The sequence below is a fragment of the Aulonocara stuartgranti genome, assembly GCF_965226115.1.
Source record: "Aulonocara stuartgranti genome assembly, chromosome: 17".
Classification (NCBI taxonomy): Eukaryota; Metazoa; Chordata; class Actinopteri; order Cichliformes; family Cichlidae; genus Aulonocara; species Aulonocara stuartgranti.
In genome coordinates this window covers 36925305-36943510 of record NC_138953.1, presented here as the reverse complement: position 1 = coordinate 36943510, position 18206 = coordinate 36925305, and the positions used below count along the sequence as shown (strand labels likewise).

The 18206-nt window shown below is 39.5% G+C and overlaps 1 protein-coding gene across 2 annotated transcripts in view; it reads left to right on the top strand.

Moving 5' to 3' along the window:
- The window catches only part of slc2a13a (solute carrier family 2 member 13a), a 96184-nt gene that overhangs the window by 72279 nt on the left and 5699 nt on the right, over nucleotides 1–18206 (top strand). For both annotated transcript variants that reach the window (XM_082512008.1, XM_082512007.1), the window contains exons 5-6: nucleotides 14757–14920; nucleotides 15027–15147. In XM_082512008.1, coding sequence (XP_082368134.1) covers nucleotides 14757–14920; nucleotides 15027–15147 — 285 coding nt within the window. The remainder of the gene's footprint in view (nucleotides 1–14756; nucleotides 14921–15026; nucleotides 15148–18206) is intronic.

The following is an 18206-nucleotide window of genomic DNA, read 5'->3' as shown; positions in this document are numbered from 1 at the left end:
AAGTAGCTGGATTGGTGTTTACTACACATGACAACAAATACAACCAGTGGAACATAGTCCAACGTGATCACTATTTGCAGTTATTTGTGTGCTAGTTTTGATACGTGACATGGGTCAAGTAATTAAAAATAAACTATGTTCAATTAGCTAAAATATTTCCAGTGGCTAACACTATAGAAATGTGTTAACTAATTTATTATCACTAACACTGTACCTTGGAATAATGTTAATAGGCTACTTGCAACCATCCTAACACTTGAGTCTGTGACCTGTCTACAAAATATAATGTTAAAAATTTAAATAAATCATCTGCCCAATAATGTCTTTGTTGTTGTTACATTTTTTTGTTTGTTTTTGCACTCTGGTATTAAATTGAGTATTAAGAGTCATGTAATTTTTCTGGTATTGGTACTAACTACTCAACCTGTGGTATCCTGGTATCATGACATTCCTAGAACAAGCAAAAATTTCAGAAAAATCTGCATTTTTAAGATTAAATATACAAATTAGCAATATACAATGTGTCAAATTTGCAAGAAACAGCTCTTTCCACTTATAATACTACTTTCCCCCCCATAAATCTGTACTTTTTGTCTCATAAATTTGCCATTTTGGGTGGAAGTTTTCAGCTTTTTTAATGTTTCAGAGACTTTTTGACCCTATTCATCATCTACAGTGGGGAAAAAAAGTATTTAGTCAGCCACCGATTGTGCAAGTTCCCCCACTTAAAATGATGACAGAGGTCAGTAATTTGCACCAGAGGTACACTTCAACTGTGAGAGACAGAATGTGAAAAAAAAATCCATGAATCCACATGGTAGGATTTGTAAAGAATTTATACGTAAATCAGGGTGGAAAATAAGTATTTGGTCACCTCAAACAAGGAAAATCTCTGGCTCTCACAGACCTGTAACGTCTTCTGTAAGAAGCTTTTCTGTCCCCCACTCGTATGAATGGCACCTGTTTTAACTCATCATCTGTATAAAAGACACCTGTCCACAGCCTCAAACAGTCAGACTCCAAACTCCGCCATGGCCAAGACCAAAGAGCTTTCGAAGGACACCAGGAAAAGTATTGTAGACCTGCACCAGACTGGGAAGAGTGAATCTACAATAGACAAGCAGCTTGGTGTGAAAAAATCAACTGTGGGAGCAATCATCAGAAAATGGAAGACATACAAGACCACTGATAATCTCCCTCGATCTGGGGCTCCACGCAAGATCTCGTCCCGTGGGGTCAAAATGATCATGAGAACGGTGAGCAAAGATCCCAGAACCACACGGGGGGACCTGGTGAATGACCTGCAGAGAGCTGGGACCAAAGTAACAAAGGTCACCATCAGTAACACACTACAACGGCAGGGAATCAAATCCCGCAGTGCCAGACGTGTTCCGCTGCTGAAGCCAGTGCATGTCCAGGCCCGTCTGAAGTTTGCCAGAGAGCACATGGATGATACAGCAGAGGATTGGGAGAATGTCATGTGGTCAGATGAAACCAAAGTAGAACTTTTTGGTATAAACTCAACTCGTCGTGTTTGGAGGAAGAAGAATACTGAGTTGCATCCCAAGAACACCATACCTACTGTGAAGCATGGGGGTGGAAACATCATGCTATGGGGCTGTTTTTCTGCCAAGGGGACAGGACGACTGATCCGTGTTAAGGGCAGAATGAATGGGGCCATGTATCGTGAGATTTTGAGCCAAAACCTCCTTCCATCAGTGAGAACTTTGAAGATGAAACGAGGCTGGGTCTTCCAACATGACAATGATCCAAAACACACCGCCCGGGCAACAAAGGAGTGGCTCCGTAAGAAGCATTTGAAAGTCCTGGAGTGGCCTAGCCAGTCTCCAGACCTCAACCCCATAGAAAATCTGTGGCGGGAGTTGAAAGTCCGTGTTGCTCGGCGACAGCCACAAAACATCACTGCTCTCGAGAAGATCTGCATGGAGGAATGGGCCAAAATACCAGCTACTGTGTGTGCAAACCTGGTAAAGACCTATAGTAAACGTTTGACCTCTGTTATTGCCAACAAAGGTTATGTTACAAAGTATTGAGTTGTATTTTTGTTATTGACCAAATACTTATTTTCCACCCTGATTTACGAATAAATTCTTTACAAATCCTACCATGTGGATTCATGGATTTTTTTTTTCACATTCTGTCTCTCACAGTTGAAGTGTACCTCTGGTGCAAATTACTGACCTCTGTCATCACTTTAAGTGGGGGAACTTGCACAATCGGTGGCTGACTAAATACTTTTTTGCCCCACTGTAGCTCATTACACCTCTGATTTTTTTTCCCAATAGAGCTATTCTGTTACCTGCGCTTGCAAAAATAAACACAAAGATAATGGCACAGCAACATTCAGAACATCCCAAACTATTCTTTTTCAGAGACTTTGGTAATTTTGCTACTTGTTGCATAGATAGCATGCCAGCTACTGAAGTGAGCTTAGTCCTTGCATCCCAGCTAGCCACATACATGCTAGCTTAGTTACAAAAGCTTCTCAAACTCTTGTCTATTATATTTATAAGATTTACAGGTGTAATTTGTTCTAAAAATGTTCCATCCATCCATCTTCATCCGCTTTATCCGGGGCCAGGTCGCAGGGGCAGCAGCCTAAGCAGAGAAGCCCAGACCTCGCTCTCCCCAGCCACCTCCTCCAGCTTATCCGGGGGAACACCATGGCGTTCCCAGGCCAGCCGAGAGATATAATCTCCCCAGTGTGTCCTGGGTCTGCCCCGGGGCCTCCTCCCAGTGGGACATGCCCGGAACACCAACCCCAGGAGGCGCCCAGGAGGCATCCTTGTCAGATGCCCGAACCACCTCAGCTGGCTCCTTTCGATGTGGAGGAGCAGCGGCTCTACTCTGAGCCCCTCCCGGATGGCTGAACTTCTCACCCTAGAACCCTAAAAATGTTCTATACTTAATTTAACAAACAGTGTAGAAGAACTGTCTGTAAAAAAAAAAGTTGTTATAAAAGTCTTTTAGCTCATCCCGTTCGCTAACATTGGTGCAGTTGTCTGCTGCCTCTTAGCTCTCCTCCGGATATTCATCCCTCTATATATTTTAACTTCAGATGAGAATGGTATAAAAAGGAGGACATAGATGGCCATCTATGTCCACTGTGAGCGAGCATCTTTGAACACCAACTGTCTGACATCTATAATACAGTTTTGAGTCCCTCCCCAGACGCCTGAACGCCCACTCACATCCTGGGCCATCCGACCTGAGGAATTCGCATGATAAGGTGGGGCCAGGTTTCACAATGAGCTCACCCGAAACTCTGGCTGATTGGGACCCACACCCATTTTCACACCTTGGCTCAGGCGATTAGAGGATCATCAGGGGGTCCTTTTGTCCCTCTGTGGGGGGTTACTCCCACTAGGTTTAAATCTGGGACTCTCCACCATTTGACCTTAGAACTGAAGAAGTTTCTCGGATGAGAGGTGAAACGTCTTCAAGCAACTTAAAGAAGTACAGATGCTTTTCTTTGCAAGCTCCTTTGACAAGCTACAAAGTCTTTCTCCATTCAGCAATTAACATCTCTCCAGTCACCCAAAGGTCAGTACTGTCAAAACACTGTTGAACAGCACAAAGCAGCAATTTCAACAACATGATAAGCTAAAACTTGTGTTACTGTGAACTACTGTTTTTCGCTAGTGTTGGCTACTTATCACTTCCATTTCTGTAGAGCTTTTGCCTTCTTTTTTACAGCCAACCAAATTAACTAAACATTAACTTCCCCATGTGTTAAATGGACCCCTATATTTACCATTACTTCTGAATGACTGGGCCATATTAATTTAATGTCATTAATTTATTGATTGATTTAGGAGTTTTGTATTTTCTACTACTTGAGGAGTGGGGAAACAGGAGAGTGCAAAGTGTGTTTGATTCTGTGATAGTGGCAGACATCTGCAGATGTTACACTTGGTGCTTTGTGAATGCGGATTTGTGTGAACGTGTATGTGTGTTTACAGAGTTGCCAATCAGAACATCAAGTGTGAGGTTTACCTATTTGGGCTGAGCCTTTTTTTTGTTCCGGAGCGTAAATGTAATGCAGTTCTGCGTTCATATGCATTCATTTGAAAAATAGGCCAGTTCCCAAGAGAGTCACTGTCTCCCTGTTTCTGTCTGTCTCTCTTTCATGCACTCCCTCCCGATATATGTCTCTCTTTCTCTCTCCCCATATCTTTTCTTATCTGTCCAATTGTTCTTGTTTTCACACCCACGTCCCTCATTTTCTATTTTCTCCGTCCATTCAGTCTTTTTCTCACCTTTCAGTCTTTTTCTCACTTACTTCCTGCTTTCTCTCTCTCTCTCTCTCTCTCTCACTATACATGCCTCCTGCTGTTTCTCTGCTCTGACACCTTGTCTGTTACACTCTTACTCAGTGAATCGGTCACTCAGTCACGTGCAAACACTTGCTCGTACATGCGCACCCACACACTCACTGCATTCCCACTCACACACACTTAACACTTGTTTGCTCGCTTCATCTCATAATTTCACTGCTGCCTTATAGCTGATCCTTCAGCTGCCTCTAAATCCATACTATTAGGTTACATAATTAGATCAGTGCTCTGTCAATAAGTAGCACTCTGTTAGAGCTTCCTTGAATATTGGAGAACCCTTCTCTCTACTCTTCTTTCACACCCCAACGCACATGTTTACTTTTCTAGCCTATATATACAGGTAATAAAGCAATATGTAACTACTTGTATTTGAATACAGGTAGTTATATGTCTGTCTTCAAACTAAATAAAAGATAAAATGCCTTCTTACAGGGTCTGTTTGGCAGTTTAATTAAACGTTTAAGTGTTGTCTTGTCTGATTTACATTCAGTTACATCAGCTGTATGAACATAAAAGTTTTAGGGTTGCCAGTTTTGATGGAAGGGAGGACATTTTTGCTTGTATATTCTGATATGCATCATACATAAGCTATAATTATGCTTAGATTAAAATTAACCAAGTGATGAATAACAAAGTAACAAAAAACTTGTTACTTGTTGCCCAGCTATAAGGTTTTTATTTTTCTACACAGACAGTGTGAAAGATGGATAGAAGGAAGGATGTGGCTGTAAAACACTCCCTCATTGGCAAACGTCTTGTGACAACAGATAATCCTTCATTTTAAAACATGGCATAACCAAGATCTATAAACCCAACTTAATTCTTTATTCAGTATGACCCAACACGAGTGTCTGGCCTCATAAGCCCATTAGGAAAGTGTTTACCCATAAACCTCTGGGGGACCAGAAGGCTTTTTGGAACCACAGCTATCGCCACCTGGTGGTCTTCAGATAGAATGCAGGTTTGTAGGCGCTTCTACAGAAAAGGCTGCAACCAACTGTAGACTCTGCAAAACTATAGACTGTAAATAAAACTCTTTTAGGAGCCATAAGCTAATGCTAGTGTTAGCTAGCTATTAGATTTTTTTTCCTTTGGTTGTTTTTTTGTTTTGTTTTTTCCTTTTGTTGTTGTTTATGGGGGGGGGGGGGGGGGGGGGGGTTTCTTGCATGCAAGCAAGTCTGCATAGGTTGTTTGCCCATAATCCTATATTCTACCAAATATGTACAAAACATTTTAGTTAGCAAGACACATCCATGAATCACCCATGAAACGCTGAAATGCATCTTTAATTATCCAAACACTGAAGACAACCCTGCTGACACATAATGTTTTACTTTAGATAAGTTATAAAAAAGTGCCACTAACAAGGTTTTGTGTTAGCAAGTAAACATGCTTATTTCTGCTGTTTAGTATTTCAACATTGAGGCGGGGGAGCATTAGAGCTAGACAACCTCAAGGTACACAGTAAGGAGCTGCAGTTTGTGTTTTCACTATGTCACCAAGAATGACTGCTTTTCTGTGCAGCTTGCTTATTTGATAAAACACTGTTTGTTTTTACTATAATATAATATTTTTTTAAAGACAAAATGGCTTATGCCAGGGATGGGCCACAAAAGGAACTGTAGCTTATTGTTTATTGTTGTGGCCTTCCACAACAGTCCCAGTTTCTTATGGTGGCCATTTGAGAAAATCAACTGTCCATCCCTTGCCCATGCTCTCAACGTCAGGAGCAAACTGCACAATTAATTAAACTCTATAATTCTCTGGAACATACGCATGTCTTCAAAACTTTTGGGATATTTTGTAGAAATGTATAACTGACTTGTACTTAATAGGCTTAAACACTAAAAGCTACCAGCATGGCACTTTAAGAAGACCTCCAAGAGAATCCTGTAAGGTGACAGTAAATGTCAAGCATGAGTAAGAGGTGTCCTCTCATCACCACCCATGTCAAATGTGCCAGGATCAGTAGGGAGCCATCGAATTCAAGAGTGAGACAGTTTTTGTCTGTTGTTTTAAAAAAAGAAACACTTGTATTCGTTTTAAAAAGGAGTGTTAATCCATGTTTCCATTTTCAGACAGGTCAGGGCCAGATCACACCTTCTGCTATGTGCTTTACGCCAACACTTCACACCACAGCAGGGTCAGACTGGGCCTGAAAATACTGTTTTGTTTTGCTGTTTTACCCAGACCAACCAGCCACAACCACACCACAGATATTCCACCATGCCCACCTCATCAACACGTATACAAACACACCACCCCTTAGCACACTTACAGACATAATGCATGGATACTCTAGGCCATGGTAACACTACATACATCTATTTTAGGAGCGAGGGAAATGTTTGAAACCAGCAGCTGTAATGCATTATTTACAGTATTTGGACACAGGGAATCGATCATAAAATCATTCCCATTCTTTAGTTGCACAAAAAAAAAGACTAATAATGTTTAATGAAGCTAAAAAAAAAAAAGGAAACCACTGCACCTAACCACTGCACTGCCCTCGTGTTGCAAAAACACTGAGGGCCTGGAAACAGAAAATTCTCTTACCAGATCTTACTAATTAAAAGTTTCCTACTGTAGCTTTTTCCAGCGCCACTTTTTGTGCTTTGCTTCTAAACTGTGTCTTTAATTGAGAGACTTTTATGGCACAGAATGGCTGCATAGTTTCGAAAGTTTGCAGATGATGTAATAATTACAGGACAGTAAAAGATGGGGTCCTGACTCTCCTGTGACTACGCTATAGCCTGTTTCCACTAGCTCAGCTCTTACAGGTGCTTTGAAGTTTTTCTCTCAAAGACTGCTCTGATTGTTAACAGAAATGAAAGCACAGAGATTTTATGAAACAGCCCTCTGAAATTACCTCAGACTGCTGTTTCATTCAAACCCTACATGGAGTCTTTCCTGTCGCTCTGTGATGTGTGCTAATAGCCGACAACTAGTGGGTGTTTTAGACTGAGAGGTGTCACTTTGTATGAGAAGTGACACCTGAAACCCTTCAGGTTTGTAGCGCTACAGAAAAGCTATGAGAAGTACACTGGAAAAAAATGCAATAGGATGGTTGTTGAATCTGCATAGAATTACTTCATATATCCAGCATGACTAATTTAAATTTCACATCTAAACATATTTTTGTCTTTTAATTTTCACATATTCTTTAAGAATATAAATTCTTTTAGAACAAATCATGTTGAAAAGAAACAAGTTAGTCGTGTTTTATCCTCAAGCTCCGCCCCCTGGAAAGGAAAAATCGGCTGCACTGTCCGCCATTTTTGTCTCTCGCTTTGGAAAATCTACTACCATCTGGAGTTTTACACTTGAAGGTAAATAGGATTTTAAAGCTAACACACCAGTGAGAAAGAATGTAGACCCTTTATATATGTGGACTTTTACTGGGGTGTTGTTATTTTACAGGTATGTGGGCTGTTTATCGAAAACCATGAAAGGCCAATGTTAGGCTCCAGTTAGCTAATGGTAACCGAAATTATGCGATAAGCAAATTAGTAATTATCATATATAATGTGAGTTAATATTGTTGGTATATTCTTTCAGTCTAAATTAACAGACTATTACAAACTTGCATCGGTGTCTGTAGTAAGTGGTGGTACCTGCAGTGTCTTAACCATTAAACAAGCTAATGTAGGGCCGGGATATGACTAGTTTGTTCAAACATGTCTGCTGCCAATGTGACTGCTCACACACGGTAACATTACCAGCACATAGCCACAGCCGCTATAAACATGCTGAAAGGTCAATCTAGCTTCTGTAGTCAGCAGCTGGAAGACTCAACACAGACCCAAGATTCAGTGTAACGGTTATCTAAATGTTGTGTGTCCTGTTTGTAAGCCCAGAAAAAGAAAATAAATAAAATGACGACCTTGAGCTTCAAGCTAATGTAAGCGTAATGCTATAGCATAAAGCGACTAATGCAATGATGACGTTGTTAAATTAGTAAAAATACAGTAAATATATCCAACATGAATCAGTTATATTTTTGGTCTAAACATAATTAAGTCTCACGCCTTTCACTTGTTTTAGAAGGATGTTCAGTCTTTTAAAACCAGTCATATCAAAATAACAGAAAATAGTTACGTTTTCTGTTGAAACTCCACCCCCCAGGGCGTGTTCTGCGAGGGAAAATTCACTGTGGCGGTCCGCCATTTTTTGTCGTTGCTTCGTTTACGTTTGGTGCTGAGCTTTACTTTGTCGAGGTAAACTGAAAACTACATGTTTGAGAGGAAACGAAGAGAACATCCATTATATGGGGAAGTTTTTCTCATGAATTCCTGTTGAGCAACATAATGGAAAAAACAAGTCATTCCTTAAGTTAACTAACGATAATGCTAGCTTAAGCTGCAGGACAATATTATGTGCATTAGCTTTTTTTCAGTGTGTGTCCAGTCACATTCGCTTGTTTTTTCTCAGTGAATACAGACTAACAAACTCGTGTCCATTTAGTTAACTGATTGTACCTAAAATGTTTTAGTTAAACATTTCAATAAGCTAGTTTGCCATGGGGTGGGCTCTGTTGGGGGGGGGGGTGAAGATTTGCATATGTTATCTCACATTCTGTAAGGTAAATTTTCTGGAAAGGTCAAATTAACTAATTTAACTAAGTATTAATGAAAGACCTTGATGTGTATATGACAATAATAGATGTAGTTTCTGGGTCATTTGGCAGAACTGCAAAATGGCCAGAAGGAGGCAACAGGCTTTGGGTGGTATGGAAGTAAGGGCAACTATGGAACTGCTCAGCAACATGGGACCCATAGCTAATAAATAGTAACATGACAAAAAATAACAACTTTGTGTGGATGTAACCTTGTGAGATTTGAGATTTTGACAGCATTTTTATGTGACAACTTCTCTTTTTAGATAAATGCAGAGTTTAAGCGCATTACCACCATGCCACTGCAGTCCAGATTACTCTCGCAGATAGATGTGCTATCTGACAAACTCATAAAGGTCTTCGAGGAGGACAAATAGGAAGAAGACTGCAGAACATTCTGGAGCCCACGGCCCAGGTAAGAAAAAAATAATTTGTGTATACACTTTAGGGAAAATAATAATTTTAACAAAATGCTGCTTGTCACTCTATGCCAGGAGTATGTTGAAAATCACCTGGGATTTTCACAATTTACCATGGGTGCGTTTTTTGTTTTTGTTTTTTCTTTTACCTGCATTAGAACGATGTGTGGAGTTCATAGTTGAACACCTCTCTATGCTCTGACAGTATTCTGCTTCTTTGCATGGAGATTTCACTTCATGCATTACCTTTTTAAGCATTCTGAGGACTCAAATCACATGCTGTAATGAATCCATTTTTGTTCACCTAATGTGTTAATGTTAACATTTTTTGGAATAGTGACACAGATTAAAATAAGATTTGGTATAATGTTCTTTGACCAGTGTTCTGTTTAATTAAATTTTGGAATTCTGCATTTTCTAGGCCACAGATGAAGCCATTATCCAACGATCTAATAAGGAAACAACCATGGGAATTTACATCATAAAGTCAAGAGATGCCAATGGCAGCCCTGAGGACATCGGGATAGTCCTTGAAGGCCAGAGAGTCTGGCAGGATTTGGATAACTATACCCTAGCAGCTGCAATGCTGTTTGGACTAATGTACACTTTGAACCTCACCTACCCACTGGAAAAGTATACCTTCGAGGTATTATAGAAACTGGTTATGGAGCTCAAAAGGAACAGCCTTTCAAAGAAGGCCCAGGTTCTCAGGACCAGACTGTACGATTGAACAGTTTTCCAGTTATGATGTGGGAACAACATGTTTACCTCTTTGAATATGTACCATCCTTTCTTTTAAGCCAGCACTGGTAAAGTTGCAGTACATAGTGAAACTTATTTTTCTGGCACTTTTCAACTTGGGGCCTTTATTACTGCAGTTTTCACTTTTCAAGCCATGGTTTTTGTTTTTTTTTAAAATTCAAACTTTGAATGTGCATTTTTCTCAATGGAAATGGTGCCTTGCACCAATTTCACCAATTTGCAATTTTTTTCCCAAGGTGCACCACTACAAACAGATTGCATCATGTAGTATTAGTGATTGTGATGTTTAGTGATAGAAGCAAGCCAATACTAATCAGTTTAGGTCTCTTGGTTGTGTGCCTGTGGGTTATAATGTTATTTTAAGTCTCTTCTTTGTGTCATTTTAATAATTACACCCCTGTTGCCATATTACCTTACCTTATGGTTCTTACATTTAAAAAACTATTTTTTACATAAGTGCGATGTCATAAGGCCCCACAATGTTGAATTCAGGTTCCAGCAGATAACTTTGAGGAATGTTGTGGAATGTTTTTCAAGAGATGCATTGTACAAATATGACTCATGTATATTTTGGAAGCCTGAATTGAAAGTCCATTTTTACAACTGTGTAGTATTTTCAAAAATACAGGTCATTGTTCAAAAATGTTTTGCTTATTTCTTTGATTGAGAGAAAGTGTACAGTACATACAGTAAGATCAGCCTTAATTTAGTTTTATTTATTGAACACTCAATTATATATTAGATTATATATTATATATTAGAAATTTGTTATAAAATAAAATAAGCTTACCATAAAATAATCTTGTCAATATAACACATAGTAGTCCAATACAATTAACACAAAAAGTTCATGTCTGATAAACAAGTGGTTTCTATAAATATTTGACCGGAATGAAAAACATAACAACAACATAAAAAAGTCATGTTCGTGTTACCAGAAAAATGTGTGCAGGTATAACATAAAAAACTAAGGTTAACCAAACATAACTTAATTTCGTGCAACCGATTACAATAATTTTTTTATGTTTATCCCACTGATTATTTTTTTCAGTGTAACAGATTTCCCTGATATCATAAAGGGGGAAAATGCCAAGAAACAACACACATATAATACAAATATTTACACTTAACCATGACACTACAAATTGATTTCATTATCAAATAAACAGACTGGTTTAATTTGGAACCACGCTGTTCATACACATAAGGTAATACCCAGAAATTAACCGAAGAACATTACATCCCAACATCCTCCACTACAGTGCTCTCAATGTGACACCATGTCGTCCAGTGAGGAATGTCCATGGGAATACTGAGCTGCTTCACTTCTTTGTACATTGATCTCTTATACCAGAGTATCAGTCTGTCTCCTGCTCGAGCGCTGTCATAAGCAGCCTGCTATTTGCAGGTGAGCAAATATACAGAAGGAAAAAGAAAATATTCTTTGTTTTCCTTTTCTTTGCTGTGGAAAGACATTCATTTCAAAATTAGATACTTCAGTAACTACCATCCATTCAAATGTTTTTGTTTACTCTTATTAGGGTTGTGGGGGGACTGGAGCCTATCCCAGTTATCATAGGTTGAGAGGTTGGGTACATCCTGGTCAGGTCACCAGTCTGGTGCAGGGCTAACACAGAGAGACACACAACCATTCACACCTATGGGCAATTTAGAATTACTGATGAACCTAACCCCAATAACTGCATGTCTTGAGCCACACCTCTTTTCTTTTTTTCTTTTTTTAAAGATTGCTGGAAAAATGGGAAATATAAGAATGTATTGAAATACCTACAAGTAATGTTGTAAGTAATGTTGATGTCCGGGCTCTGAGGAGGCCAGTCCATGATTGTTAGTGTTCCATTGTTTGTTTTTCTCAGGGTATGCTTTTACAGCCATGACAGGATCATTGTCATGCTGAAAAAGTATGCAGTCAGTTGCTTTCCAGATGGTATTGCATTGTGGATCAAAACCTGATGGTACTAGTCTGTCTTTATATCAGTTTTGACAAGAGCTCCAACACCACTGGCTGAAATGCCGCCCCAAAACACGACAGAGCCTCCGCTGTGTGTTAAAGATGGCTGTAGTGTAGACACTCACATAAATAAATAAAAGTAAAAACACGATTTTGAAATTTTTTTTAGCCCTATAATGCCCTCTGTATCATATTTGATATATGAGTCTCTGAGACCTCTATCTCATCAACATGATCAGTACTTGCCATAATTTCAAAATGTTATGGACAAAACTCTTTTTTTGTCTAAAATTAACATTGTAGTTGACAAAAAGTTGCCAAAAAAGCCCAATGTATCAAATGTGATACAAAAAATATATAATACATATATAATAGAAATATATAATACACAACATGATATAGCAAAAAAAAGTGGATTTTGTTATAAGAGTTAATAAACATCTCAGTTCCAAAAAAATCTAAATTTTCTGGCTATTTTTTGATGGGTTGGGTCTTACAGGGTTAAAGTTGATTTATCAACTTATAGATGAGTAGTTCTTTATATATTATGTTCCTCACTTATTTCTTTTTTTTTTTTTTCATTGAGATTTCATCATGACACCTTAGAATGACACTGTAGCACTTGATGATGGATAACGATGTCCTTTAGAAATCCGAGAGGCCATGTTTGCCTCTCGAGCGTCTCTTTGGGGCTTTTAAAAGCCTGAAATGCCAGTTCGGAGATGCTTTTAACATTTAACACAGGCCGTGCTTCTTGGCACTGTGGTCAAAAAATGATCATTTTGTTTCTGGAGGCTGTTATTCACAGTACTTTTTAAGTCAGAACACAATGTGTGCGCATGTGTGTGCATGTGTCTGTGCTGTAATCAGGAAGATGCAGGGCTGGAGATGGAGCACAGCGGGCTGTACTGCTGAGAACAGAAATAGTGCTTTTACTCCTGCTGCTGCTCCAAAACCGACTCATTTCTCGCGTGTGTGTGAGTGTGTGTCCATTAAGCACGTGCATTTTTGCCGGCATATATCTCAGTCTGCAGAAGCCTAATAATTCCATCAAAAACATTTATCACCTCATGCACCTTATAAGACTGTAGGTCATGCTTTTAAACCCGAGTTTCACACCATCTCATTTCCTTTTCTGTTCTCGTTCTGTCTGAGTGGATACCATGGCAGAAAAAGTAAAGTGTTATTATGCAAATCCCTCAAATGAATGTCTTTGTTTTGGGAGAGAGAGAGAGAGAAAGCCAAGAACATGAGAGAGAGAACAAGAGAGAGATAACGATGCTTTTGAAGAGATGAAAAGCAGAATGCTAATTCTGAGCTGCCTTTAGAGACACAGGCAGGCAGACAATGCTGTAGATTTATTTGAGCTTTTTCTTAATGAGTCTTACCTTCTTTGTGTTTGTGTTGCATTCTCTCAAGGTTGCTGAGTCCCTATCTATTGAATGTGCTTGCACGCGTTGTGTTCATTTTGGGTAATGATGTGTTTTCTGCCAATGAGCGCATCGTTTCAATGGCTATACTTTAAACAGACTGCCTGGAGGTGTTTACTTTAAAGAGTCCCTGCAGGTGTGTGCATTTTGTTTCATTGTTTTCTGCATGCATGTCCTTTTGGTTTTTTTCACTCATCTTTCTTAGTTACAAAGTAGCAAAGTTGAAACAGGAAATGGACTCTGTGCAGGTGTCTGTATTGTTGACCGCAGCCTGCTTAGAGCCTTGTTGATGATGATTGCTGTTAATCTGCACACGTGGAGCAACATGGTGCCAGAGTTGCAAGTATAATTATATTATATGAGAGATGAAGAGAGAGCCTATTTATAACTGATCGCTAGCTGTCTCTAGTGGAGCGACTGGTGCTCAAGTAGAGAGACTGGGGTTGGTGGATGAGTGAATTGCTCTTACGAAGAGAGGCTGTGATTGGCTTGTTGACTTAAAGATTGATTACAGTTTTGTATATGTTTCTGTTTGATATTTATACTTTAATGTAGCCATAATATTGTGCTGAGACTGCTTAACATTTCTCCAAATACAATTATACAGTACTTGAAATACTTTGTAGGGTTTTTGCCTTACAATACGCCTTGAGGCGACTGTAGTGATTTGATATTTATAAATAAAATTGAAATGTATTTAACTGAAGTGTAATATGTGTAATAACAGTGTAATAACAAGTGTAATAATGAAAAATGAATATGCCGTTCTTGTGTTTTGTTGACTCTGCACACTAACATTATCCAAAATGTTTCCAACTGTATTCAAACCAAGAGAATGTAAGGCAGTTTGAAATGTGTATTTTCATAAAGTGGTTTAACTTTTAAATTCTGGCACAAATTCAGAAATTCCTCCACAAATAGTTGCTTTAGGACAATGATTTAACTGCAAACTTGTTTATATGCAGAAATATAGCCAGAATACAACCAGTTGGCAGTCAGGTAAGTCAAGTCTGTTGCAAAGAAACATGTCACGGACAAGTTGGACTCATAGGCACAGACTAACTAAGACTGACTGCAATGTGTTGCCAATCTGTCTGTGTTTATAGACAAGAAGGATACTCTTGACCTATTTTTATGCTTCGTTTTTCTTATTATTATTCTCTTAACTTTGCTTTTTCTTTCTTCTCTCATGTCACATAGGTACTACAGTGCCACCATCCTGCAGATGTCAGGAGTGCGCGATGACAGGTTGGCAATCTGGCTGGCTGGACTCACCACCCTCACCAACTTCCTGTTTACTCTGCTGGGAGTGTGGCTGGTGGAGAGAGTGGGGCGTAGGAAGCTCACCCTAGGCAGCATCATAGGTAAGGCTAAAGGAGGAGGAGACTTGAGCTGTCCAAATCAACAAAAAATATTAAAAGTTGTTTTTGTGCGCTCTTTGCGTTATTTAATTATTATATTTTTTGACAGGCACGTGTTTCAGTTTGAGTCTGTTGGCCATCGGTTTCTTAATGTCTGCACAGCACAGTCCCCCTGTCACCTACCACCCATTAGACCCCGCCATGGCCAACTCTACCTGCTCCAAGTACCAGTGAGTACTTTATCTACAGGCCTGTGGCGTTTCAGATGTATCTTACAGTATGTGGTATTATTACATCAACAGAATCTATCAGTGTTAAGTTCTCTTAGCCTGTTCCAACAACAGGTTGTCTTTTCTTTTCTGCAGTTATTCTGATTGCTCCACCGTTCACCATTTTAGCTGCAGAGTGTTAAAAAAAACACCATTTGAGCAATAAAGACCATTTACCCAGAGGATTTAATACGGTGGTATCAAAAGCAAGTCTTTTAGGGAACACGTTAAAACACTAATCTGTGGTGTAATTACTCAGTAACAATTACAGTAAACTGTGGAATTGAGCTTTACTTTATTATGGGATTATGATAACAACAAGGATTTTCATTCCAGTATGAACTTGACATTAAATGGACATAAAAGCAAACAGCATGGCTGTGGAAACCCATGCTGTGAAGCTCCCAGTGCACAGTTTTTGTGCTGATGTTAATGCCAGATGAGGTTTGGATTTCTGCGGTTATTGAGTTAGCAAATCAGTGGTGACTTATATGCACTATGAGCCTTAGCATTTGGTGACTCGCTCTGTAATTATGCACAGTCAGGAACTGCTGTGGTTCCTAAATGCTTCTACTTTGCAATAATACCACTTACAGTTTATTATGGAAGAACGAAGAGGGAAAAATGTTAAAATCTGACTTGTTTCAACGGTGGCAAACTATTACAGCACCATGCACAGATTCGTTGAGCTTTTTGTTAGTAAAGGCAGACTGCATGGCTAGGTTGATTTTACACCTGTGGCAATGGGACTGAAAGCACCTTAATATCACATTGATGCTTGATGTCAATAAGAAGTCCTTAAAACTGAAGCATGCAAAAGGACCTGGATCACAGAGGCGCCAAGGCTCAATTATTCCTTCTTCCTATCTACCCATGCATGAATCCATTCGTCAATTTCAGGTCATGGGAGAAGTGTAGGCAGAGATACTCAGATCTTTCTCTCCCTGGCCAACTCCTCAATCCCCGATGGAAGAGATGGCTGAGGAGACGCATTCCCTCCTCTCTCCTCTCTCCTCTTGGTCAGACATGTCCATCCTATTCAGAGGCACTGAGACCCTGAGAGCCTCTGTTTTGCCAGCACTTATGAATTGGAACATGTTGACATTCCAAACCGTAAGTGCTCAGCTTCCATTACCATATTAATACAGAAGTACCCATGCATCGGAGCACACCAGTCTTCAAACGTGCCAAACGTGATCTCAACTGAACATAAATCACCTTGTGTTTTTTTCCAACTGGATATTGCATTTTTATGGCTTGCAACCAAGTTCTGGGGTATAACCACTAAAGTAGCTTTCTCCAGGACCAAAAGACATACTGAGACACACATGTACGTACATGGTGGAAAGAAATCCAGCTACACTATCAAACCTAGTAATGAGGGTTGTTATTTCCCTTCAGGATGTGAGGAGTAGGTATGACTTTAGACCTCCGAGTCCCTCTGAATTACTCCGTCTGATCATCTAGCACATTTGAAGGAAAATACAGATTTCTGTGTTTGTATTAAGGTGTCGCACTCTGCAGAAGGTTGGAGGAAAACACAAAGCGGTACATTTGGTATTGTAGCATAGCTTAAAATGGTAAACAAGAACCGAAAATGGGGGTGCTGGCATGAGGAAGCTACTGTTGACCTTGGAGCACTTCTGTTCTTAGTAAAGGCACTTAGTATTTTGCAGTTTTAGAGCAGAGGACACTAAGTGGTGGAAAGAGAATAAAACCCTCCTAAAAGAATTTTTGTGGTGAAGTTCTTGCAGGTTTTTACACATACATTAATACAGATCTAGATTTCTCTGAGTACTCAGAGGTCAAAATTAGTGCCAGCATAGGTGTTAGAAATTGTGGTCAATTATTTCACATAATAAATGTAATTAAATGATTTTAACAGTTACGCAATTCATCATCTAACATCTGTCACTCCCATTTCACTCGGCTGTCCCCAGCAGCAGCAGAAGGCAGGCGGTGAGCCAGAGTTTGTTTCCGAATGAAACAGTCATCAGATGCCTCCGTGTTGCAATTTACTCTCACTTACACAGACACGAGATGAAGATCATGTGTAACGGCAGTCTTTCATCACAACGACAGGCAATGCCTAATGCACTCGCTGTCCTGCGACCGCGTGCTATAACCCACATAAACGCAGGGATAATTTGAAGAGATGAGTGCTTTTACCACACTGGAAAAGCTTTACTGAATTCACTTTGCTTCACATGAACCCACACGCATCCTTTCACTGACCACAGCAGCATCAACAGAGCACCAGAACCACCAGTAGCCTCTTAAGTGCTTTGGTGCTCAGATGTCCCATTTAAAGATGTTTTCTTAACGTGCTATTTTGGGGTTTGACTAAGGAGAGCTAAAGCCCTTTACGCACTGGACACATAACATTTGTGCAAATATTTTATGTTTTACAAATTTTTTTTTTGACTCACCTGGTCTTAACTTAGTCATTTATACTGACTGCGTACCTTGAGTTGGCTATCGTTTGGTGGAGTGGGTTGTCCACTAATTTAAGGGTGAAGGTTGCTCCTGATGGAAAGCACTAAGGTTAAAGGGGAGCTATCATAGATAGAGAATTTTACTGATAGGGATTTCTAGACGAGCTCCCTGCTTTTCTATTGGGAAAGGGTTTGACCCTTTTAGGACCTAGCTACATTATGCTTACTTTTGTCACCAGATAAATATCAAATATGGTATAAAATATATGTATAAAATATACATCTTAGTCTCCTGAACTGTCTCATTGCATTACACACATGGTAAAAGGGAAGTCCATGAGTAGTACAGTGGTGAAATTGCCATCTATGACATAACCAGCCTGCAATGCTAGCTAACGCTAATAAAAACCTTAGGAGTGCTAAGGTATCACTAGCATTACATTACTGCTGGGCTAGTTAGCCTGACCTGCTAATGTCTCTGGGATTTTTTCTTTTTATAAAAACAGATGTTTAATGGGCTTTAGCTTTACTAATACTTAACAATATCTATATCAGTGTTACAGATACTTCTAAGCAGCTAATGCT